Source organism: Microcaecilia unicolor, chromosome 3 (genome assembly GCF_901765095.1).
Source record: "Microcaecilia unicolor chromosome 3, aMicUni1.1, whole genome shotgun sequence".
NCBI classification, from domain to species: domain Eukaryota; kingdom Metazoa; phylum Chordata; class Amphibia; order Gymnophiona; family Siphonopidae; genus Microcaecilia; species Microcaecilia unicolor.
The window spans coordinates 248384608-248410490 of record NC_044033.1 but is presented as its reverse complement, the minus strand read 5'-3'; the positions used below and the strand labels follow the sequence as shown (position 1 = coordinate 248410490).

The 25883-nt window shown below is 43.3% G+C and overlaps 1 protein-coding gene across 1 annotated transcript in view; it reads left to right on the top strand.

Moving 5' to 3' along the window:
* Window positions 1-17460: 17460 nt before the first annotated feature.
* Window positions 17461-25883, top strand: part of LOC115464572 (vomeronasal type-2 receptor 26-like) — a 108674-nt gene continuing 100251 nt past the window's right edge. The window contains exon 1 of the mRNA XM_030194935.1: window positions 17461-17621. Within this exon, the coding sequence (XP_030050795.1) occupies window positions 17461-17621 (161 nt within the window). The remainder of the gene's footprint in view (window positions 17622-25883) is intronic.

Below are 25883 nucleotides of genomic sequence, written 5' to 3'. Positions count from 1 at the left end.
CCTGGTGACCGAGTGTCACGGTTGTGACTGTATTCCATGCCTGCACTCACCTTGCCCCTGGGTGGCCGGGTCCTGTAGTTGCTGTGGACTGTTTTTTTCCCTGTTTCTCAGACATCTTCCAGGTTCTATTCCGGTCCTGATGTTCCAGCACTCCAGACTTGCCCCGATGTTTCATATGCCAAGTCTCACCTGTGACATCATCTGTAATTGCCTTTATTAAGCACCTGAGAACTTTCAGGCTTTGCCTTTGCAACAGAGGTCTTCAGATGTGCTTTTGTCTGTGAGTGCTTGTTGCAGTTCTATCTCTGCTAGTTCTACTCTCTTCTACCTGAGCTTTAGCCTTTGTTCAGTTGTCTGTCTGTGTTTGTCAGCTTTGTATCTTGTGTCTCAGCTTCAGTGCCTTGTTTATATTTGCCCTGTGTGTCTTAGCTTCAGTCCCTACTGTCTGTTTCTGCCCTGTGTCTTAGAGGCTCATCTTGGAGGCACTTGGGCTTACGGAGTTCCACAGCAATCTGTGGAGCTTTGTGTGCCCAACTGCTTTGAAGATACGCCTTTTAGTTTCAATTCCTTACTGTTTGTATCTGCCTTGCGTGTCTTCAGCTTTAGTTCCCTGCTGTGTGTCTCTAGCCTGTCTGCATTCTGCTGTATTTCTCCTCCTGCTTGTATCACCCTGTCTGTCCTTAGCCTCTGCCCTTCCTGGCTGGAATTGGTCTTGTGGGAGAATCCTGAACTCCAGCCAAGCTTGCTTGTAAATCCTGAACCCAGCTCCAGTCCAGTCAAGTCAAGCCAAGTCCGCTCCACTCCAGCTTTTGGTTCCAGTTCAGCCAAGCCAAGTCTGCTCCAGCTTTTGATTCCAGTTCAGCCATGCCAAGTCCACTCCAGCTTTTGGTTCCAGTTCAGCCAAGCCATGTCCGTTCCAGCTTTTTGGTTCCAGTTCATCCACGTCAAGTCCGCTCCAGCTTTTGGTTCCAGTTCAGCCAAGCCAAGTCCGTTCCAGCTTTTTGGTTCCAGTTCAGCCAAGCCAAATCCGCTCCAGCTTTTTGGTTCCAGTTCAGCCAAGCCAAGTCCGCTCCAGCTTTTGGTTCCAGATTAGCCCAACCTCTTTGAGACTCCTGTACCTGGTACCAGTTGTTTGGTGTTTGGCCTCACTTCCAGTTTGGGTGGTTTTTCTGCTGTTGCTGATCTTTGGCAGCAGCCCAAGGGCTCAGTACTCCGGATCACCTTCAGTGGCGTGACACAGAGAGCCTCCAGGAAATCTGCTTTCCCCTTCTCACAGCTGGGGGGGGGGGGGGGGGAATTATATACTGATAGTGAAGCCAGGGAAACTGAGCTTCATCCTTCCCTCATCCTCTAGTGAGGAAGGGAGTAACAGGCTCACCCTGCCTCGAGCCATTGCTCTCCCTGCTGGGACTGGGAATCCATTCCATCTTTTTAGGACTACTCTCCTTACTCATCCTTGCAAGGACTTCTTGGAGTCTCTGTGGCTTGCCTTGTCACAAAACGAGTCAGATGAACAGGCTATTGACATCCTAGCCGCTGATGACTCCCAGATCTACTTCTCCACACCACTAATCTAGGCAGAAATCCAGTCCAAGATATCTGCCTGCCTCTCTGACATTGCTGCCTGGATGTTTCACCGCCACCTGAAACTCAATATGTCCAAAACTGAACTCCTTTTCTTCCCTCCTAAACCAACCTCTCCCCTTCCCCCATTCTCTATTTCTGTTGACAACACGCTCATTCTTCCTGTCTCGTCTGCTCGCAACCTTGGGGTCATCTTTGACTCCTCCCTCTCCTTCTCGGTCCATATTCAACAGATTGCTAAAACCTGTCGTTTCTTCCTTTATAACATCGCCAGAATTCGCCCTTTCCTTTCTGAACACGCTATCAAAACCCTCATCCACACTCTCGTCACCTCTCGCTTAGACTACTGCAACTTGCTTCTCTCAGGTCTTCCACTCAGCCATCTCTCTCCTCTTTAATCTGTTCAAAACTCTGCCGCACGACTAATATTTTGCCAAAGTCATTATGCCCATATCAGCCCTCTCTTGAAATCACTTCACTGGCTCCCTATCCGTTTCCGTATACAATTCAAGCTCCTCTTATTGACCTATAAGTGCATTCACTCTGCAGCCCCTCACTACCTCTCCACCCTCATCTCTCCCTACACTCCTTCCCTAGAACTCTGTTCGCTAGGCAAATCTCTCCTAGTTGCGCCCTTCTCCTCCATCGCTAACTCCAGACTCTACTCCTTCTATCTCGCCGCACCTTATGCCTGGAATAGGCTTCCTGAGCCATTATGTCTAGCTCCATCCCTGGCTGCCTTCAAATCCGGGCTAAAGGCCTACCTGTTTGATGCTGCTTTCGACTCCTGACTTGTAACTTTTATCTTATCCTTATGTGTCCTTCTGTCTGTCCTTCCCTTATCCTTTTTGATCCTGTCTGTTTGTCCTGATTTAGATTGTAAGCTCTTTTGAGCAGGGACTGTCTTTCTTTCTTCTTCATGTTCAATTGTAAAGCGCTGCGTACGACTGGTAGTGCTATAGGAGTGATTTATAGTAGTAGTAGTTACTGAAGAGGAGTTTCATCACTACGTAGCTGTTGATTACAATCTACAAACAGCTGACGACAGCAATGATGTCGAGATATGCACCTACACGCAGGCAACAGCTGATGATGAAACAGATGATGAAATGAGCAGTGAGGCACATGCTGACAAAATTCAACAACCTCCTGTCATTTTTGCAAGAGCGCTGCAGAGTCTCAACACCATGCGGGCCTATCTGGAGGCCACTGGATGTCAGTGCTATGACAGTTTTTACCGTCTGGCAGACATAGTCTATGGAACTCACAGACACAAGAGTGTACAGAGGACTATGACTGATTACTTCAAGTAAGCCTAACGTCAGTTAACGGAGACTATATACTGTACATATAATAAACAGTACTGTACATATGTTTATCAGATGTCAAGCTTCTTTGTGTCACAACGGTTAACTGCACGCTCTGGTTAACTACATGTATTTCTTTGGTCCCAGACCCTTGCACTTAAGCAGATTGCACTGTACTTAGAGCATAATAATATGTAATTTATCTTTAAAAACGAACATGGCGTCGGAACATTGGAGGGTCAGCAATATAATGCCGATTTTTAAAAAGGGTTCCACTGCTGATCCTGGAAATTACAGACATCAGTGCCAGGCAAAATGGTAGAGACTATTGTAAAGAACAAATTAGCAGAGCATATACATAAGCATGGATTAATGAGACAATGAGGGGCATTTTCGATATGATGTCTAAATCCAGCTTTGCTCAGTAACAAAAACGAAGAGAAAAATAACTGTGGCTCTAAAAAATCAAATTAGACAAAAATGTTGAAGAGTCGATGCAAGATACATATTACTGATCTTGCTAACACGAGGAAAAGACCTCAAATACACCCGAACGCTGACTTGAATTCTAGTGACTTTCACTGGGGTCGTGGTGATCATCATCGGTGGCCAGCTCTGTTTCACTTCTATGTCTTCCTCAGGGGCTGTGCTTCGACATTAACTGATTCCAAGAATGGTGTTATTCATTTCAATGTACACATTGCATCCTATGTGACATACTGAACAGCAGGTCAGGAAATTGAAGCACAGCCCCTGAGGAAGCTGTAGAAGTGAAACGGGGCTGGCCACCGTCGGGTGTTAGCTATGTGCTCGGCTTTTTTTCTTTTATTATTATTGTTACATTTGTACCCCCGCACTTTCCCACACATAGCAGATTCAATGCGGCTTACATAGTAGTAAGATTACAATATGTAGTGCAGAGAAAACGGTTAAGTTTAGCAGAGTAATGGGGATGTGTAGATAGGTAATATTATAAGGGAGAGGGGGGAAGAGAAGGTAGGAGAAGGTGCTAGTTTTAGGCTAGATTGATTATTGGTTTACATTGTATTGATTTACAATGTATTTACAATGTATTGATTTACATTGTTGTTTTGGTCATCTTCATGTTTTGTTTTTAAGTTTTTTGCAGTTGACGATGATTTGGTCCGGTTGTATTAACTACATATGTATTCTTGTAATCTGCCTAGGAATGTAGACAGAATACAAATTTAATAATAAAATGGAATGTACATTGGCTAATTTTTGTAATTATTTGGATGAAGCATTACTCAGTTATAAAATATATACATAAATATCTTTAAGGTCATCAACAGAAACCCATGGAAACATGCATTTATTCAGTTTCACACAAAAGCAAGCTTAGGATTATACTAACTCAGTGGGGAGGGCAGCGATACCTTACTTACTAGAGGAAGTATCGCCGGCACTTTCCTTGCCATGCGAGTCATGCTGCACTTCAAGACGTAGTCTCTCAGCCTGTTTAAATCTCCAGGAATTATCCTCCTTGGTACACAGATTGTTCTTTTGTAAAATCGCCCCCCCCTCCCCATAAAAAAATGTGGCGGGGCATTTTCGAAATGACATTTAAGTATAATTTTGAATGTTTTGTGAACAATGTCCAAAAATCGAGTGCTGAATAGAACAATTTTCAAACCAGAAAAACATCTTTCTTAGGTACCATTTAAAAAAGTTCCTGTGGGGAAAAAACGCACCAAAACAAGCCACTTGGATGTCTTGGGTGGGGAGGGGGCAGCATTTTGAGTAGACTGGCCAAACAGATATTCCAGCAGAGCAGTGGGGTAGCCTAGGTGGAAATGCAGTGGACTTCACATAAAAGGCCCAGGTACAACTTTCACCATAACCCCCTTATATTGTATCGCTAGCCCTTCAGGGACAGAAAAAACACCCCACAACTATACTCACTGTGCACCACAATAGCCCTCAAACCTGCAGGTGTCACCTATAGGTAAGTACAGCAGATATTTGGTAGGTTTTTGGAGGGTTCAACACTTTCCACCACAAGTGTACCAGCTAGAGTGGGATATGGCCCTGGGTCCTCTTTTCTATATTCCACTGCACCTACCACTCTGCTACTCCTGGGACCAGCTTGCTGCGCTAATGAGAATGGCAATCATATCTGAAGCTATCATAGAACCTGGAAGAAGGGGGGGGGGGGGTTCATGCCTTAATCTCTCCCGTAGTCATCTGGTCATTTAGGGCATCTTTTTTTGTAACTCAGCTGTGTTTGAACAGGTCTAGACAAAAAGTCTTATGTTTTGCCCTAGATGTATCTAAATGAACTGAAGAAAAACGACTCAAATCCAAGTTTAGAAAATCACAACTCAGAGAAAAACTTAATGATTTTTTTTTTTTTTAGATGTTTTTCTCTTTTGAAAATGAGCACCATAACATTTTTGTTGTTTGGAATGGCATCTGTCTACTTCTCCTTTGGGATTCCCACTCAATTGAAACCAGCCCCCAGCTGGGAACAGGAGTGTCAACAGCCTTCTACAATAAGGGTTTTTCCACCCAATCTTTAAATAATGTTAGGGCTAATGCATGGGCAGAAAGGCACAACAACAGACTAGCATATGGACAGAAATGCACGCATGCATGGAGAAATAACCAGAGAAATGCACCCAGGTATACAGAGGAATGTAGAGAACCCAGCGGCTGGAAATTCCAATGGACAGGTGCAGGGGATTGGAGGCACCAATGGACAACTACAAGATTCAATTGTGTAGAGGCGTGCACATATGAAGAGATAAGCACATAACATGCAAATCGAAGAGCAACTTGTGGAGGCCTTGATCCTCAATAGTCCTATCCTTTTGCCATGGGAGTAGTCCAGAGAACATACAGGACTTTGACCTCACCGTCCCTCAGCTCCCCTCCTCCCCACCTTTAGAAATAAGATGAACATAAGTGGTTTTGGAATGAATAATAAATTAAAGTTATTTGCTATTTGCAGTAAGAAACTGAAACAAATAATTAAAAAACAAATATATGTTTTAAACTAAGGCCTAAAAATTTGATAAATAAAACGGATTCAAAAAATTGAAAAAATACACTACGAGGTTTTAAGACCGATGATGATCACCACAACCCCAGTGAAAGACGCTAGAATTCAAGTTGGCGTTCAAGTGTATTGAGGTCTTTTCCTCGTGTTAGCAAGATCAGTAATATATATCTTGCATCAATACTGGACTCTTCAACATTTTTGTCTAAATCCAACTTTGGACATTTTGCTAATAACATCCATAATTCAAATGGGGAATATAGCTGTTTTTCAAAACAGAAAAACGTCTATTTTCTTTCTTCAAAAATGGCTATTTTGCTAGAAATTTATGTGTTCTTTCTACTTATCTTTTTGGCCCATTTTCCAGAACGTTTTGTGCTCAAAATTCCAGGAGTCTGGATTGATTGGACTTTGTCTATGAATGAACAATTGAAATCTACTGTTCAAAAAGTCTTTTTTAAACTTACTAACCTTACTACTATTGGATCTATGCTAATAAAATGGTTAACACTGATTGGTTATGGTAATGAGTTGATTACCATTTACTGGAAGAGCTTAATATAGACTAGCTTTTACTGGAAGACTAAGAGGGGCATAATTGAACGAAAACGCCTATCTCCATGGGCGTTTATCTCCGAGAACGGGTCCGTGAAGGGGTGGACCGAACCGTATTTTGGGAAAAAATAGACGCCCATGTTTTATTCAACAATGTGTGAGCTGGGCGTTTTTGTTTTTCAGCGATAATGGAAAATGAAAGCGCCCAGCTCAAAAACGAATAAATCCAAGACATTTATTCGTGGGAGGGGCCAGGATTCGTAGTGCACTGGTCCCCCTCACATGCCAGGACATCAACCGGGCACCCTAGGGGGCACTTTTACAAAAACAAAAAAACAGGTAAAAGAGCTCCCAGGTGCATAGCACCCTTCCCTTGTGTGTTGAGCCCCCCAAATCCCCCTCAAAACCCACTGCCCACAAGTCTACACCATTACTATAGCCCTAAGGGGTGAAGGGGGGCACCTACATGTGGGTACAGTGGGTTTGGGGGGGGGGGTTGGACGACTAATAAGCATTAAGCAGCACAATTGTAACAGGTAGGGGGGATGGGCCTGGGTCCACCTGCCTGAAGTCCACTGCACCCCCTAACAACTCCTCCAGTGACCTGCATACTGCTGCCAGGGAGCTGGGTATGACATTTGAGGGTGAAAATAAAAAGTTGTGAAACATCATTTTTTTGTGGTGGGAGGGGGTTAGTGACCACTGGGGGAATCAGGGGAGGTCATCCCCGATTCCCTCCAGTGGTCATCTGGTCATTTAGGGCACTTTTTGGGGCCTTATTCGTGAAAAAACAGGGTCCAGGAAAAGTGTCCTAAATTCTAGCTAAAAACGCATACTTTTTTCCCATTATCGGTGAAATGCGCCCATCTTTGTTCGGCAGATAACCACGCCCCAGTTCCGCCTTCGCCACACCTCTGACACGCCCCCATCAACTTTGTCCGCATCCGCGACGGAGTGCAGTTGAAAACGTCCAAAAATCGGCTTTCGATTATACCGCTTTATTCGTTTTTGTGAGATAAACGTCCATCTCCCGATTTAGGTCGGAACTTGGGCGTTTTTCTCGTTCGATTATAAGCAGGTAAGTCATCTTCCTCAAAACACTTTCTGTAGTACCTGGTCATCTTCCTGAGAAGCCATCTTGTTCTGTTTTTCAAGAACATCTGTTACTACCATATTGCCACATTCATGCAACTCTGCAAGTTAGACCCTGACCCTTCCTTATTCTTGCAGATGTCTGCTTGCTCTGCAGTGTCTCAATAGCTCATGAGCCTTTGAGCAACACTGGAGTTCAAGTCAGAGTCACAGGCCTATAAGTTTTTTTCTCATTTTGGATCCTGAACCAAAGTCAGGCCTTGAACCAAGGCTCATAGCTGTAGTACTAATATAAAGTGGCAACATCGGTAATTGGGAAGCAAAACCAGTGCTGGGCAGACTTCTACTGTCTAATCCCTTATCGTGACTGCATATGGATGGGCTGGAGTGTAAATTTTAAGGGGCTTTGACATTGACGTCAGAAATTTTAGTAGAGGAACAGTGCTGGGCAAACTTCTACAGTCTGTGCCCTGAAAATAGCAAGGACAAATCAAACTCGAGTATTGTTCTGCTTTAGGTTCTTTCGAGTATATCTCTGTCAGATATAGACTATAGAGGTGGTCAAAGGTTATTAAATAAACTTTATTCAAGTAAGTAAATCATAAACCATACATTACCACTTGAGGTGACAACATCTCCCGTCAGAGGCTGGGAAGTCCCAATGCAGTCAAACAGAGAGAGTCTCAGCGGGCACTAGGGGTCTAGGCAACACGTCTGTTCCTAGTTGAGACCTCTATTTGTTCACCTTTCACTCCCAGCTTTTATACTGACCAATAAACATGATTTCATTCCAGGCTGACGTGTAGCTAAAGAGTGACAGTTTCTTAATGCATCCACAGGAACTGGCCAGGTTTCCAGAGATTCATGGTGCGTGTAGGTCATTACCGCCCGGTTACTGCGTGAGATTTTACTGCTAGGTCAATGATTGGCAGTAAGGTCTCAGACCCAAAATGGACGCACAACAATTTTCATTTTGCCGCACATCCATTTTCATCAAAAATTTTAAAAAGGCATTCTTTGCAGGTGCGCTGAAAAATGATTCTTCGTGTGCCCAAAACACGTGTCTACACTACCACGGGCCATTTTTTTTTGCACACTTTAGTAAAGGGATCCCTTAAATTTTCCTGAAAGAAACAAACCAAAGTATCAGATAGCCTGACTTCTACTTCCTGGAAGCAAAGGCAAGTTGCTCTAACTGATCCCAAGCCAAAAGGAGAATAAAATAAACAGTCATACTAGTTTTTTGTGCCAAACAAGATGCTGAGTGAAGATCCTGTTCCAAGGAATGGCAGCTGCTACAAGGTGGGTAGATTTATAGGACAAGCTGTAAGTCTCCAAATGATCCGTCTATCTCCAACTCTCTATGTGTCACACAGTCACTCACACACTCTCTTGGTCTCATACACTCAGTCTCACAGAGAATCTGTGTCTCACACACACTCTCTCTCTCGCACACACTGTATCTGTATGAAACACACTCTTTCTCTCTCACACTGTGTCTCACATACGCACTTGCACACACTCTCATTCTCACACACACACTCTCACAGACACACTCGCACCCACACTCACTCTCTCTCTCACACACACACACACACACACACTCGCATATTCACTCTCTCTCTCACACACACAGTCACCCTCACATGCACTCTCTCAAGCATACACACTCCGAGGAAAACCTTGCTAGCGCCCGTTTCATTTGTATCAGAAACGGGCCTTTTTTTACTAGTGTTACTATAACAGATCCCAGGCACCCAGATATCATATAGAATTGAATCTCACTATGTGAACATAACAACATAAGAATAGCCATACTGGGCCTCTAGCCCAGTAGCCTGTATCCAACAGTGGCCAATCCAGGTCACAAGTACCTGTTAGAAACCCAAATAGTAGCACCATTCTAAGCTACCAACCCCAGGGCAAGCAGTGGCTTCCCCATGTCTGTCTCAATAGCAGATTATGCACTTCTTCTCCAGGAATTTATCCAAACCTTTTTTAAACACAGATACGCTAACTGCTGTTACAACATCCTCCAGCAAAGAGTTTAACTATTCTTTGAGTGAAAAAATATTTTCTCCTATTTGGCAGACTAGAAATAGTAACTATCTGTTCCCCAAACTATAGGAATTAACCCCTGATTCTCAGCATCACAAGATATTTGCTTCTTAGCAGGATCTCTAGATGAACGGCAGGATCTTTCCTTTGGCTTAAGCTGCCTACACAGCGAGCCTACAACCAGCAAGCATCTGGTTAGTGCAGAGAAAACAGTTACAGCTCAGCCAACACAGATGGCTAATCTTAACACAAAGTTAGAAGCCGTAATTATCAGCTTGGATTTCTCTGTAATCTTGTTATACAGAGATACTCAGAGAGACAATCTCTCTGTCCAGAGGTAACAGCTGTGTGTCCGCCCTCATCCTGTGTCAAAATGCTTCTTTTTTTGTCTTCACAAAGACATCTGTCCACTGCCCTCGGGTGACTGTTTTGGCCCAATCAGATCACCCATTCCTCCTGTCCAGCAGATGAAACGCAGGCCTAGAGAACAATGATGTCAACAAGCCTTATCACATACTTGTGTCACTGTAAATCTGTTTTTTCTCAACTTCACACCCAAAGATGAAATGCAGATGCTCTTGGAATGCCAATGTCCTTGAGCTAGCAGGAAGTGATGCAATGCAGGAAACATTCAGGCAACTATGACAGTAAGAAAGTATCGTCCTAAAAAGTTGGGTTTTAGCCTAGTCAGAGTTTGGTTCATAGGTCTGAGTTGTAGAAAAGGTGATACACCTTGGGACACCCCTACGATTCCTTACCTAATAATTCTAAACATTCTGTTTGCTTTATTGGTCATTGAACTCACCTTAGATAATTTCCTAAGTGGTGATTCCTAATGTGGAACTTAGCACCATCCAAGCTATAATTTGGGTTATTCTTCCCAAAGTGTATCCCTTTGCACTTGTCCAAATCTGTTATTTGGATGCCCAGTCTTCCAGTCTGCTATGGTCCTCCTGTAATTTCTCACAGAACAGTCCTTACAAGGATCTTTACACACTTCCCCCAACTTCCTGAAATGTCTCTGTGCTACAAGGGTCCTGCTTCTCACCAGATGGATCATAAAAACAATTTTAGAATTCTTAAATTCTTCTTTGATTGTACTTTTTATTTGGTTTGTATTTCTGGTGGCTCAGGATTCTGGAAAAAGTTTTACTTTATTAATGCATTCAAGCTAAAGCCTCTGATAAAGGAATCTCCCAGCAGCAGAAGTTTTCTCTTTCAAGTTTATTTATTCTCTTTATTATGACATTTGTAGCCCATATTATCCCAAACAAGTTTGGGTTCTATGTGGCTCACAATTGAACAAACACATTTGATTACCACTTCTAGTTACATATAACATATAATATTAGCACCAAATAACACCTAGTACATATAAATTCTGAGAAAAAGTGAACAGCAATAGAATGCGATGTAGTCGATTAGTTTTATACTGTAAAATAGGTAATGGATTGTTGACTGCTGTCAGAGATTAACAATTTCACCAGGTATGTTTTTAGCATTTTGCAGAATATAACATATTCATTTATATGAAGTAATTGCTTAGGCAGGAAATTCCATCATTTTGTACATTGATAGGAGAATCCAGCGGAATGAATTGTTTCATATTTATTTAATGTAATGGATTTACGTAACAAGACGTATGAGGAAAGACTTGCTGACCTGAACATGTATACCCTGGAGGAAAGGAGAAACAGGGGTGATATGATACAGACGTTCAAATATTTGAAAGGTATTAATCCGCAAACGAACCTTTTCCAGAGATACGAAGGCGGTAGAACGAGAGGACATGAAATGAGATTGAAGGGGGGCAGACTCAAGAAAAATGTCAGGAAGTATTTCTTCACGGAGAGAGTGGTGGATGCTTGGAATGCCCTCCCGCGGGAGGTGGTGGAGAGGAAAACGGTAATGGAATTCAAACATGCGTGGGATAAACATAAAGGAATCCTGTTCAGAAGGAAAGGATCCTCAGGAGCTTAACCGAGATTGGATAACAGAGCCGGTAGTGGGAGGCGGGGCTGGAGGTTGGGAGGTGGGGATAGTGCGGGGCAGACTTATACGGTCTGTGCCAGAGCCGGTGGTGGGAGGCGGGGATAGTGCTGGGCAGACTTATACGGTCTGTGCCAGAGCCGGTGGTTGGGAGGCGGGGCTGGTGGTTGGGAGGCGGGGCTAGTGCTGGGCAGACTTATACGGTCTGAGCCCTGAAGAGCACAGGTACAAATCAATGTAGGGTATACACAAAAGTAGCACACATGAGTTGTCTTGTTGGGCAGACTGGATGGACCGTGCAGGTCTTTTTCTGCCGTCATCTACTATGTTACTATGTATGTTACTATGTTATTACACTGCGGAAAGTGTAAGACAAGGAAGTCTCTGTAGTATTTCTTAGCGTTGAGCATAGGCAGCTCAGTAAATTCTACATATAACATGGAGATAGACCATAGATTATTTGATAAGCGAATACATATAATTTGAATGTGACTCGTGCATAATGGAGGGGAGATTTCCTTTTTTCGCTGCTACCTCTTCTTTGAGCTTATTCAATTTCTTTGTCATTAAAGAGAGTTGGAGATAGACGGATCATTTGGAGACTTACAGCTTGTCCTATAAATCTACCCACCTTGTAGCAGCTGCCATTCCTTGGAACAGGATCTTCACTCAGCATCTTGTTTGGCACAAAAAACTAGTATAACTGTTTATTTTATTCTCCTTTTGGCTTGGGATCAGTTAGAGCAACTTGCCTTTGCTTCCAGGAAGTAGAAGTCAGGCTATCTGATACTTTGGTTTGTTTCTTTCAGGAAAATTTAAGGGATCCCTTTACTAAAGTGTGCAAAACAATGGCCCGTGGTAGTGTAAAAATGGCACGTGTTTTGGGCGCACGAAGAATCATTTTTCAGCGCACCTGCAAAAAATGCCTTTTTAAAATTTTTGATGTAAATGGATGTGCGGCAAAATGAAAATTGTTGTGCGTCCATTTTGGGTCTGAGACCTTACTGCCAATCATTGACCTAGCAGTAAAATCTCACACAGTAACCGGGCGGTAATGACCTACACACACCGAATGCCACTTGACATGCATAGCTGACGCGCCAGAAAATAAAAAATATTTTTAGGGTGCACGTAGCGGACGCGTGCCAAAACTGAAATTACCACAATGGCCACATGGTATTTTGGTGCTTGTTGGGTATGCTTAGACGCTTACATGGTTTATTAAAAGGGCCCCTAATAGTTATAAAAAGAAACTGCTGCTTAACCCTCTCCTCCCCACAAACACATATCCACTAGTTTGGTTATTATATAATAAATCATTACTTGCAAGGAATTTCCATCTCAGACTACTTATTGCACTGAGGAGTAATCATTTTATACTCATGTGATCAAATAATACATCATACATATTAAACACATTGACCTTAAAGTTTGAACCAGAGGCAATGGAGGCTGAAGTTATAAGAAATACCAGGAGGGGGACATAGGGTGTCTCAGCCCACTGTTCTGATGACTAAATATTTGACACATTATTTACTTCCATGTAGTTCATTTTAGAAAAATTTGTCTCCAAGTCATCATTTAAATTCTACCGTTTTTCAGAGTTAATTGCAAGTTGCTAATAATTTGGTTTCATCCTGCTAAAGGTTCATATTCATTAAGAAAGGATTACAGAAGAGGGAATAAAGTGAAATCAAAGATGATCCCTGACCTGTGGGTAGTGGTGTATCCCGGACAGGCTGGAAAACTGGCTCGAATGCTCAGGTGGAAGACTTTCAATAATAGCAAACAGTGGACCAGATGTTTTGCAGCTGTAGTTTGGGATCCCGGTGTCCATTCCTGAAAATATATTCATAGCAGCTCTATACATTAAGAAAAAGTTGTCATAAGGGTTATCAATGTGGAACCCCAGCGTGAGGTTGGGTAAGAGCTCCGAGCTGTTGTTAATCTCCTCCACCGCAGACACAAAGGCCAGGAAGTTGTAATAGTTCAATGGTACAGGACTTCAAGGACAATAAATATCATTAAAATATGAAATTAGCATCAAAGTATAAGATAGAGAAGCACAGATATTAGTAATATTGCACTCAGAGTCACAATGGAAGAATAAAGAATAAAGGGATTTGGTACTTATCACGGTTATTTATTAATGGTAATTTACTCTCCCAAGATGCTCTAGCATTATTATTTAAAATACCACTAATGCACTCCAATTTATGGAAACAGATTGTCTCTTATATATCTTCTTTTCGGTCCCTATAAAACCTTAAGGCTTCTACATCAGAATTCACATCCCTATGTCAACAAACAATTATGGGTAAAAAAGAGCTTCTATTTTGTATAATCAAATACATGATTTACCTAACAATTGCATACATATTTTGGAATCATACTGGGAGAAAGAATTAGGCTTTTGCTCATCTAAACTTGATTGGCCTAAATTCTGGTCTAAAACTCTAAGACCCACAAAATCAGCAGCAATATATCAATCATCATATCATACTCAACTGGAAGGACAACTCGCAACTAAACTTTATGGAATGATGGAGCCATCTGTGTGTAATAAGAAAGTGTGTGAAGCTGTTCTAAGCAACATACGCTTCAATCTTTATTAAAAACTTGGGCACCGTTAGACTATAACTTAAATACAATGATCACCTTTATTAATACCTCTATTATTATCTTTTAGATCTTCTGGACTTTAAACAAGCAGAAAGTGTATTTTCACAGCAGCTATAATTGAAACTTTTTCTTTTTGTTCTGTTGTATGCTTAAATTGCATGTTATAAACGTTTATGAGAAAAAATTTCAATAAAAAGATTTTTAAAAAAAAGTAATAGATAAGAGTGAAAAAGGCTTGGGATTAGGGTTAGAAGATAGTTTGTTACAAGCTTTACATATTAATCTGATAAGAAAGACCCACAGGTGCATGCTCCAGGTTTAGCAGACATTAACTGCATTTCTTTCCTCTCTTTCCCTCCTCCCATATTTGTTCAATTCTTCAGCCATGCCCTCAGGCCACAGCAGATAAATGCACATCCTACCAACATGCACAAACCCATAATCACTGGACTTTAGCACTGCTGTTTCTGTGCCCATCCATATGCATCTGATCCAATAATATAAACTTCCTACCCAAGATTATACAGGGGCCACAGGGCCAAAAGAGGTAAGATGAAGAAGTGGTATCAGCGGAGACTGTATGGTTTGAAGTGGAAATTCCCAATCCCCAGCAATACAAATGAGGCCAGACCCATGATGGAACAGCTGGAAATGTTAGCAGATGCTCACATCCCCACAGATCCAGGTATGTCCCAGAATGCAGGGAGAAAGAAAAGAGAGGAAAGGGAGAGGGAGGAGGGAAGGGAAAAGAGAGGAAGGGGAGGGAGGAGGGGAGAGGGAGGAAGGGGAGGGAGGAGGGGAGAGGGAGGAAGGGGAGGGGAGGAGTGGAATGAAGAGAGGAAGTGGAGAGGGAGGAGGGGAGGGAAAGAGAGGAAAAATAAGGAGGAAGAGGAGGTGAGGTTGGGATAAGACCACTAAACCTCAATGAATTTGACTATTTTAAAGTTTCATGCAAAAGTTCATTATCCAATTCATTTTTAAGGGTAGTTGTAGTTCACTTTTGTGCAAAATGGTAGACACCCGCTCAGGTTACTAAATCAGTGCATGAAAGCTCTGTTCACACAAATAAGTTTCCTAAATCTTACTGCACAGATTATGCGTTTTTAAGTTTCACTGGATATTCAGGCAAACACTTCACTGCAGGATCTAAAGCAGTCTGAAAAGTTTTCACTCTGTTCATTGGAAGAAATGGACACAGGGAAAAGTATATTTTTAACTGCCAAAAAAGGGATGAGGTTTTGAGAGAGACAACAATACATCTAGTTGTGTATTTTCACAATGATTTTATGGAAATAATATTCATAGATAAAGCATATGAAAATCTTAGCACATCCTTTTTCCCCAGGGCATGTTTCAAAGGGAAAATACTCAGACTTAAATGTGAGAGAATTAGTAAAATGTCATCAGGTTAGATTTGCAGTTCATGCCAGTGACCCACCAAAATTAAACCCCGCAAGCTTGTCTCATATAGGAACTAAAAATCACGTGAGTGTGTATAGTAATAGATCTGATTCACTGTTCAATGTGTTGTACAACAAAACCTACTGTGAATCATATGCATGCACACTGGAAACCACTGTGCTATTCTAGACACAATGATGCACCATTTAAAGAAAAAGTGGGAGGAAAAACCTCATACTGCTGTGGCTTAATACAATCACAGACCAGAACGCTGTTTAGCTGAAAAAAATGTTTTTTGAAGCTCACAGTAAAAAGTAATCATGGGTAAAAAAAAACCTCCCACAGTTCTCTATAGTTATGAACTTCTTTCTTCACCAATTAACGTCTGAATGAGGAACTAAGCCAGGATGCTACTTACAAGCTTAGTCCAACAAATGAGGGAACAGTTGTGAAGGATGGATGATGATACAGGTAAAAGGTTTCTACAGTTACAAGTCCCCCGATCGTAATGTCCCCATCCTTACGGTAACCTGGTCGTAGCTCTTTTGATAGGTAGTTTCCAAGTGTGCATTGACACTCAGCCGTCTTCCACAGGATGTCACAAAGCATCAACACAATCAGAACCAGACGATCTTCCATCTTTAATGCTGTGATAATACTTGCTCTTCCTGCTGCAAATGTTACAGCTGGGCATGGCAGGAGATGCTGCATGGTTCATGATGGTGCTTTCTAATTTGAATGATGAGCAAACAACATTAAGTATAAAACTGCAGTGAAGACCTGTGCATTTTCGCACAAGGAGGATGAAGAAAGATAGCAAAATTGTAATGTTTATGGTGAGGTGATCACTATTTGTAGCTGAGCTCCAACGCCTGTGAAGACATTATGTGGTCTCTGTTGGGCTCTGCTGCTCAGAGGTTCATCCTTAAGGGATATCTGCTTCTGACATCTACATTTACCATGAAATATAGGTTATTTCTTTTAAATATAACCTTATGGATCTTCTGTCTTCATTAACTTCGAGACAAATATTAATTTCATTGGAATGTGTGTGTGGACCAGAGTACAACACAACATTGTAATACAGTTGATGGTAACATAACAAAAACGTAAAAGCCCCTCCACTCTGCATAGTTAATGTGTCTATACTGCTTTGGATACATCTGAGATTCCAGTTAGTGAGATTGATACGTGGAGGGGCATTATCGAAACACCGGCGAACTCAGAATTTGGCCGGCTTCCTATAGGCAGGCGCAAACAGGCAGGAATAATCGAAAAATAATATGGCTGGCCATAAACGTACCATTAACGCGATCGAGGCCGGCCAAATTTGATGCGGGCAAAGCATAATAAAAACGCCGCCATGAAACATTCAATTTTCGCGGTTCCAACCAGCCAAATCAGGGCTGGCGAAAGTATACTAAGAATACGATATTTGAGAAATGTTACTGTACTTGATATTTTTCATTATTCCTTCAATTTTCCCTGTATCTGGATGTCCGCAACTGCATTGTACTTGCGGAACATGCAGCTACGGGAAATATATTATGTATGATATGAAGTTCATATTTGTGATAATGATCCATATATGAAAACTCCCATATAAGGGCAACTCTGCACGTAGGTCCCGCACGCATGACGGCAATGCATCATAGATGGCCATGCGTCATAGCTGGCCACGTGTGGAGCCATTGTACATGGCGAGACGTGCACGTGCTAACCTATCCATATATGGAATGGTGACCCATATATGGAGCCTTGCGTGTAAGGGCGGCCATCACGCATGGCCGGCCATATAAGGCGACGCACGTGGTCCCATTTTTACTGATAAATATGTCGATGCGAAGGGAGCTGAATTTCTCTGTTGCAGAGAACCTCCTGCTAGTTCACCTCTGTGTGAAGCACAGGCATGCTCTCTTCCCCTACCACCACCACCTGCCCCCCAGGGCTATTTGCCTCAGAACCTGGACTGAGATCAGGGACAGGTTACACAGGTAAGTGTTTCAGCCCCCCCCCCCCCCCCCCCCCCCCCCCCCCGTAGCTACATATATAACAGCTCCCTCAGTAGTGTAAGCACAAACTGGAGTCTGCATTCAAGGGTAATCAATGATATGTGTACATGCACAATCATTAATATAATGTAGGTAGTAGAAATTAAAACCATTGCCACATCCCTACAATACTGCACACAAAGGTTCTCTCTGTCCTCACCCCCCCCCCCCCCCCCCCCAGTGTTCAGAATCTCTTCTACTTTAGAAATGAATTTGGGTGCTGAAGGCAAGAAGGGCCATCCCCTGACTCCTGGTGTACAAACTTATATCTTGCAGAAGATTTGGCATCAGGAGGGACTTAGAGTCCCTCCGGTGGAGGTACCGCCACGTCCGGCTGCAGAGCCCTCACATGATAAGGGCGGCGAGACGGCGCCTCAGGGCTCAATGTAAGTATTATAAACAGGGCACCTGTACTCCTTTATAAATGTATTTCATACTGCAAATGTCCTGTACAATATCAGTTTCCATGTGACTAATAAGCAACTAGTTAAGTCATAACACCTCTATCCCAGATCAAGGCCTGAGGTATGGCTGCAACTTCCAACTAACCTCCTGTGAGATGAATGAGATGGCATGTCTCATTTCTGTATCCCTCTTTCTGGGGTGGATACTGTTTCATGGTATTCCTGCCTGAGGTCCTACTCTTAGTGGATGTCATTGCCTCATATAAAACTTGCGCCCCCCCCCCCCCCCAATAAAAACAAAATAAATCAACATAAACCCAAAATAGTCAGCCAACCATAGTCACAAATTATAATGCAAACATGCTGCTGAGCAATGAGTGTGGTCTGCCTATGTACTCAGAGTCACACCAGCATTCACGGTTCCCTGTCATCTCATCTCATGCATCTCTCAACCCATCCCCCGCCTCAGGCCAGCCAGCTCCTGCACTATGTAAGCTATGTTGGATGTGCTGATCTCAACCACAATCCTGTTACATACACAGATCACCAGCGGCAGGAGGAGGTGGCCCAGGAGGAGGAGGAGGAGATGTCCCAGGAGGAGGAGACGTCCCAGGAGGAGGAGGAGGAGACGTCCCAGGAGGAGGAGGAGGAGGAGATAGGCCAGGTGGAGTAGGCCCAGGAGGAGGAGGCGATGGCCCAGGAGGAGGAGGCAGCAGCCCAGCAGGAGGAGGCCCAGGAGGAGGAGGCGGCGGCCCAGCAGGAGGAGGCCTGGCCAGACATGCCTCCCCTTGAGGGGGATGATGAAGGGCCCACACCCCCTGCCCTTTCCACTCCATCCTCACCCCCATTCCTAGCCGCAGCCCCTTCCCCACCCCCATCCCTAGCTGCAGCCCCATCACCACCCCACCCCCATCTCCTGCCCCAGCACTGCGCCTCCTGCAGCAACTGGTAGATGGGGTAAACCAGTTGCTGCAGGAGGTGACAGCAATGAGGCAGCAGATGGGGGCAATGTGGCAGGCTAATGAGCAGCACCATAGGGCAGTGACGCAGCACCATAGGGCAGTGACGCTGCTCCTGGTGCTGCTCATTAGCCTGCTGTACATGGCCATTCAGCCAGGAAGACGTGGCCGTCATTAAAGGACATTTGGGGGAGGGAGGGGGGAAGTTGTAAATAGTATTGTTTGGGATTATTTAAATATAAGTTGCATATTTTTCACATAACAGGGTGTGTGTCTCTCTTTCTGCACTACATATTATCAAATGCTGGGGTTCATATGAGAGGAGGCAGCAATATGGATTGCATGACAGGTGAACTGTGACAGAGAAACTTGGGTACATATGTGTGATGTGTGGCCATACAGAAGGCCACCTGTTCCATCCAATCTCCATGGCTGTATGGTAAGGGGGGAGGCTGGGTGGGCATTTGTGGTGAGGAACATAAATGCTCACCCAGCCTCTTCTTCCCCCCCCCCCACCCCCTTTACCCTAGAGCTGCACACCACAGAGTTGTGTAGCACTAGTGAACTGCCAAGTAGAAACTTGGAGATATCTATAGGTAGCCCCTAGACAAGTTTTGCTCTTTGATCACCAGACACCCTCACCCACAATCAAACCACAATAATGGTGATTCAGTGGTGTTTTTAAGAATTTTGGGAGCCGGTTCTCCATGGCTACTTTAACAAATGGATCCCAAAATGTGGGCTTGGGTCCCTCCTTAATTCTCTTTTACTTTGCTGGCAAGAGACAGCCCACTGTTAACAATTTACCAGCATACCCCTTGGGTGGGGGCCACAAAGATGTTACAAGGAGTTGGGCCATCGTATGACATTGAGCAATGCTATATAGTGCGCAACAGAAAAGGGAAACCAATGTTAAAAGCATTAGATGGATGTGTGATTCTTCACAATTGCAATACAATACCACAGGTACAGAAGGGCCTAGGCTAGGGGATATAAATGTATATTGTAGTAGCGATTGTGAGTTTGCTCACAGCTTCTTGAGCCCCAGGAGGGTTGTAAGTTTGCACCTGAGGCAATGGAGGGTTAAGTGACTTGGCCAAGATCACAAGAAGCAGCAGTGGGATTTGAACTGGCAATCTCTGTATTACAAGACTGGTGCTCTAACCACTAGGCCACTCCAACCAACAGGCTGCAGCCACCTGCACCTAATTTGGAGTAGGAATTGTAACCAGAAGCCCTTGCTCTCAGCATGACTTAAGGGCTCAGTAGCCACGTACCTGTGGCCACCTTGAAAATAGTTTGCCGGCTGGAATGTAGAAATGTTGTGGTTCCATAATTATGGACAATTGTAGGACTGTGTTTAATAATGTGGAAAAGACATTCAGGGCATATTAATTCATTTGTTTATTTAATTAAAGCATTTATATCCCACATGTTCCCACTGGATGCAGGTTCAATGTGGCTTACAAGAGCTACATCAAGAATACTGTATTACTGACATACTAAAACAATGCAAGCAGTAAATTAACTTTGCAATAATATACAACAGTGGCATAGTAAAGAACATATATGGTAACTGATTTGTTATATATTGTTATGTAAGTATGCATTCTCCTCCCCCCCACCCCCACCCCCACCCCAACAACCCTGAGAATGGGTGGGCACTTCATAACAGGGGACTGGGGTTCACCACATAAAGAAGGATGGAACCTAGCGGGGAGACACATGAGGGGCAAAGCAGGACACAAACTACCAGCTGTGGATACCTGTGAACCAGGTGAAAATAGAGGTACAATTTGAGTGCAGTGAAGAGACAGATAGAATGGGGAACCCTTAACCCAGAGGGATGCACACATCCATTCTCAGGGCCTCTTCCCCTCCCCTACCCCCACTCCACAGCCAGCCACTGCTGATTGTGTCATAGAGAACAAGACATCTGTACAATGAAGTGGGTTGAACAAATCATGGATCTCTGAGGTCAGGGTATTACAGTCCACTGCTGTCTCTTGCAATCCTCTAGACCAACTGTCCTGCAAGATTACTACTACTACTACTATTTAGCATTTCTATAGCGCTACAAAGCATACGCAGCGCTATGCTTTGTAGCAAAAGAAGTGTTTGGTTAGCAACTACATAGCATGTGGTATATATCATTCAGTGTAAAAAATGTAACGAAGGATGCTATATTGGAGAAACAGGCCAGATGCTTAAGACAAGATTCAATTTACATAGACATCATATGAACAATACTGGTGCCAGCAGGGTTCCCACGCCTGTTGGTCAACATTTTACAGGACCAGGACACTGTACCAGTGATTTCACAATGAGAATCCTCAAAGGTAACTTTAAAACCATACAAGAACGTAAGACCTTTGAAGTCAGAATGATTGAATATTTTAACACCCAACAGAAAGGACTTAACAAGGATCTGGGGTTCCTAGCCCATTATAAACCATAAAGCTGTATGTCTCTGTTGATCACCCTCCCCTCACCTATCCACACCCACCCTGTTAGAATATCAATGATATGCTTTGATGTCCCCATGCATACTTCCTACCCACCCCCCTCCTCCCACCCTGTCAGACTGTCATAGTAATGCTTGAATGTTTTCACTTATATACACTGTCAGCTAGCACATTTGCTTATTTCCGATCTGAGGAAGAAGGGCAACCTTCGAAAGCTAATCAAGAAATGTATTAAGTTATGTCCAATAAAAAAGGTATCATCTTATTTTCTTTTCCATGCTTTATTTTGTTTGATTTCTATTGATAACCTTAAGAGTGGACTAACACGGCTACCACACTCCTCAACTACATAGCAGAAAGGGAAGAGGTGGCTGAGAGGTATGAGCTTACCTAGAACTTGTGGTGCTGGAATCTGTAGGCTCCAAGGGACCAGAGACTGGCTCAGTGGCGTAGCCAGAAGGCAATTTTTGGGTGGGCCAACAGGTTGGATGGGTGGGCACTAGAGTTGCCAACTTTTTTGAAAAAGAAAAAAACAGCAAACCTGATGCACCCATGCTCTGTCCCTACCCCACTCCCCATAACTTCAATGAGGGTTGCAGTGCAGGCTTCAGTGGCTGCAGGCCAATTGAGAGCTAAGGGAAGTACAATAGACTGCACTATTCAGCCCCACTGAGCCATGGTCCTCCAACACATATATGGTATTGAAGCCAAACACATTCTGCATCCAGAGAACCTCCTGGCCGTCCACCAACAATGGATACAGAGCACAGCAAGGACAATTCTCCATAAAATTCATCATATAAAGAAATTTTGTTTTCTAGTGTAATCTCAATTACAGACATATTATAAATTCACTTTAAAAAAATCTATAAAACAAAAGTCACTCAGAACCTAGAGCAAATCTACCATGCCAACACTAACTTCCAAAAACAAAGATCCTAACTATGAAAAAGAAGTGCCTTAAATTTTATAGTAGGGCCCTAAAATACAAATACATTTATCAGGAAAGCTGAACAAGCCAAATTACTACAGAATGCTACATGGAAACTTCATGCTAACAGAATACCTCAGTCACACACACAAGACACAAATGCCAAATACAGAATAAGTGACCACAAACTCTAGAAATATAAATTAAACGGAAACCCCAAGAAACTAGACCTTGCATGTAGTACAACACCAGAGAAACAAGAAAGAAAGGCATTTGCTCCTGTGCAAAATATAAAGATGGCACATGCCAGGGATGGTGTTAGGGGATGCAACTAGGGCAATTGTGCTTGGTTCCTTGGCCAGAGAAAGCCTGCATGCTGGAAGCTGAAGGCGCAGCCTGGTAATGGACTTTGGGGTCCTTTCCTAGATTTCTGTCCTGGACCCCAGCCATGTTTACCATCAACTTTGGCAAGATGTACATTCCAAATCCAACATATTATATTCACAACATTGAAAATAAAATATTTTTTATACCTTTTTGTTGTCTGGTCATTTTTTCTTAAATCATATTGGTCCCAGTCTCTGGTTTCTGCTTCCCTCTGTCTTCTCTTAACTCACTTGCCAGGGTCTCCTATTTAACATTTCTTCTTTCTTCATGTCCATCATCCATCTCCCATCTCTGTTTTCCTATATTTCCTTGTTCAGTATCTCCCCTATGTTCATATCCCCTCATCCATCATCATTCCTCTGTGCACCTATGCACCCCATGCCCAGCATATCCCTTCTGCGTTCCTATTCTCTCCCTTGTCTGGTATCTCTCCCCCCCCCCCATGTGCATATACCCCCCTCTCCAGAGTCCAGCATTTTATCTCTATTCCAAATCCCCGTTCCCCCCCCCCCTTAGTCAGACATTACCCCTCTGTGCCCATGTGCCATCCCCATACAGCATCTCACATTTGTGTCCCTGTCCCCATGCTCCCACCTAATGCCCATCATCTCCCTTCTGTATCTGTATACTTACCTATGTCCCCTTTCTCCCTTGCCTCTCTGATCCCACCCCCCAACCAGCTTCTCTTCCTCTCTTTCCTTCCCCTTATGCATCTGGCTCTTTCTCCCTGCATCTCTCTCCCTTCCCTCTGCATATCATCATCTGCATATCCAGCACCTCTCCTTCAGCCCCCTCCCCACACATCCAGCATCTCTCTCCCTTTCATCCAGCCCCCCTACATGTTCAGCACCTCATTCCCTTTCATCCAGCCCCCATACATGTCCAACACCTCTCCCCTTCACTTCAACCCTCTGCATATCCAGCACTTCTCCCCTTTCCCTCCACCCCCTGCATATCCAGCACCTCTCCCCTTCCTTCCACCCCCCCCTATATATCCAAAACCTCTCCCTTCCCTCCAACCTCCCCTCTGCAAATTCCAAAACTTCTCTCCCTTCCCTCCAACCTCCCCTCTGCAAATTCCAAAACCTATCCCCTTCCTTCCAACCTCCCCTCTGCAAATCCCAAAACCTCTCTCCTTCCTTCCAACCTCCCCTCTGCAAATCCAAACCTCTTCCCTTCCCTCCAACCTCCCCTCTGCAAATCCAAAATCTCTCCCCTTCCCTCCAAACTCCCCTCTGCAAATTCCAAAACCTCTCCCCTTCCTTCCAACCTCCCCTCTTAAGGGTTTTGCACTTTCATATTTAGTTTTTCCAAATATGAGTCTGGCAGCAGTATTCTGGGCAGTTTGGAGTTTTTTGATAGTCTGTTCTTTGCAGCCCGCGAATAGTGTGTTGCAGTAGTCCAGATGACTTATTACCATTGACTGTACCAGGGTATGGAAGATGTATCTCGGGAAGAAAGGTTTTACTCTTTTAAGTTTCCACATGGAGTAGAACATCTTTTTTGTCGTGTTTTTCACGTGGGCATCCAGAGTGAGGTTTCGGTCAATGGTGACTCCAAGAATTTTCAAGTTTTGTGAGATAGGAAGAGAACAATATGGTGTGATTATGGTGGAGAAGTGTTTTGGGTTATGTTGTGAGGTGAGTACAAGACATTGTGTTTTTTCTGCGTTAAGTTTTAGTTGGAATGCATCTGCCCAGGTGTGCATTATTTGGAGGCTTTGGTTGATTTTGTTGGTGATTTCATTTAGATCATGTTTGAACGCGATGTAGATTGTGACATCATCTGCATATATGTAGGGGTTGAGGTTTTGATTGGCTAGCAGTTTGGCTAAAGGTATCATCATCAGGTTGAATAAGGTTGGAGATAGGGGGGATCCTTGGGGGACTCCACATTCAGGTAACCATGGGGGTGATCTGTCCGTGTTCATTGTTACTTGGTATGATCTTGTGGTCAGGAATCCTTTGAACCATTTGAGAACTGTGCCTCCTATTCCGAAGAATTCTAGTATATGTAATAGTATTTCATGATTAACCATGTCAAAGGCAACAGCTGTCTGTAAGAAAGAATTCAAATATCATCACAGTGTCTCGACACTTCAGTACCATCTAAAATCAAAGCACCCGTTCGCTCATATATCAACAAGTACTTGAGAAACTGCTTTGTCATCATCACCATCCTCTTCCCAGCCAACAATATCTGCTTTTATTAACAAGAGTAAGACAATCAGCCAAGCTCAAAACAATGTGATTGCAGATGCGATTAGCATCCTGGACTGCAGGCTGCACAGCATTTATTTATTAGGATTTATTTACCGCCTTTTTGAAGGATTTCACTCAAGGCGGTGTACAGCAAGAATAAGTTAAACATAAGCAACAGACAATTACAGTAGTAAAAATATTCAAACAACAATATAAAGTATGGAATAGTATACTACATTACAATGTCAACAAAGCACACAATAAAACATTTTAATAGACAGCATAGGGTATAAGCAAAGATGGAATATATAGATAGGTAAGATAGAGTAACAGGAGTATGAAAATAAGGGACTAGTTTAAAGAAAGTTGCTTGAACATTATCAGCTAGGGTAGGACTAGATAAACATATCCTGCTATAGTATGTGCAGCCGGTGTCGTTTACTTCTTCAGTTAAAGGCCTGGATTGAAGACCCAAGCTTTCACCTGCTTCCTGAAGTAGAGATAGTCTTGTGTTGAGTGATGCCTTTCAGAATGTGGGGCTACTACGAAGAAGGCTCCCTTGCGGGTATCACATCGTATTGTTGCTGCTACAGGACTGTGTGATGTATTGAGGTTAGCAACGTCAGATGATACCTACAAATTTTCATCAAGAAGAATAATTTCAAGGAAAGCATTGGATATCTTCCAAAAACTGAGAGAGTACAAAATTTAGCAGTTGCTATTTACGTTGCCATTACTGGACTTCCATGGCCAATGGAGATAACTCTCTCACTTCATTGATAAGAACTGGATTCTTCAGTCATAACTACATAAGTAATGCCATACTGGGAAAAGACCAAAGGTCCATCGAGCCCTGCA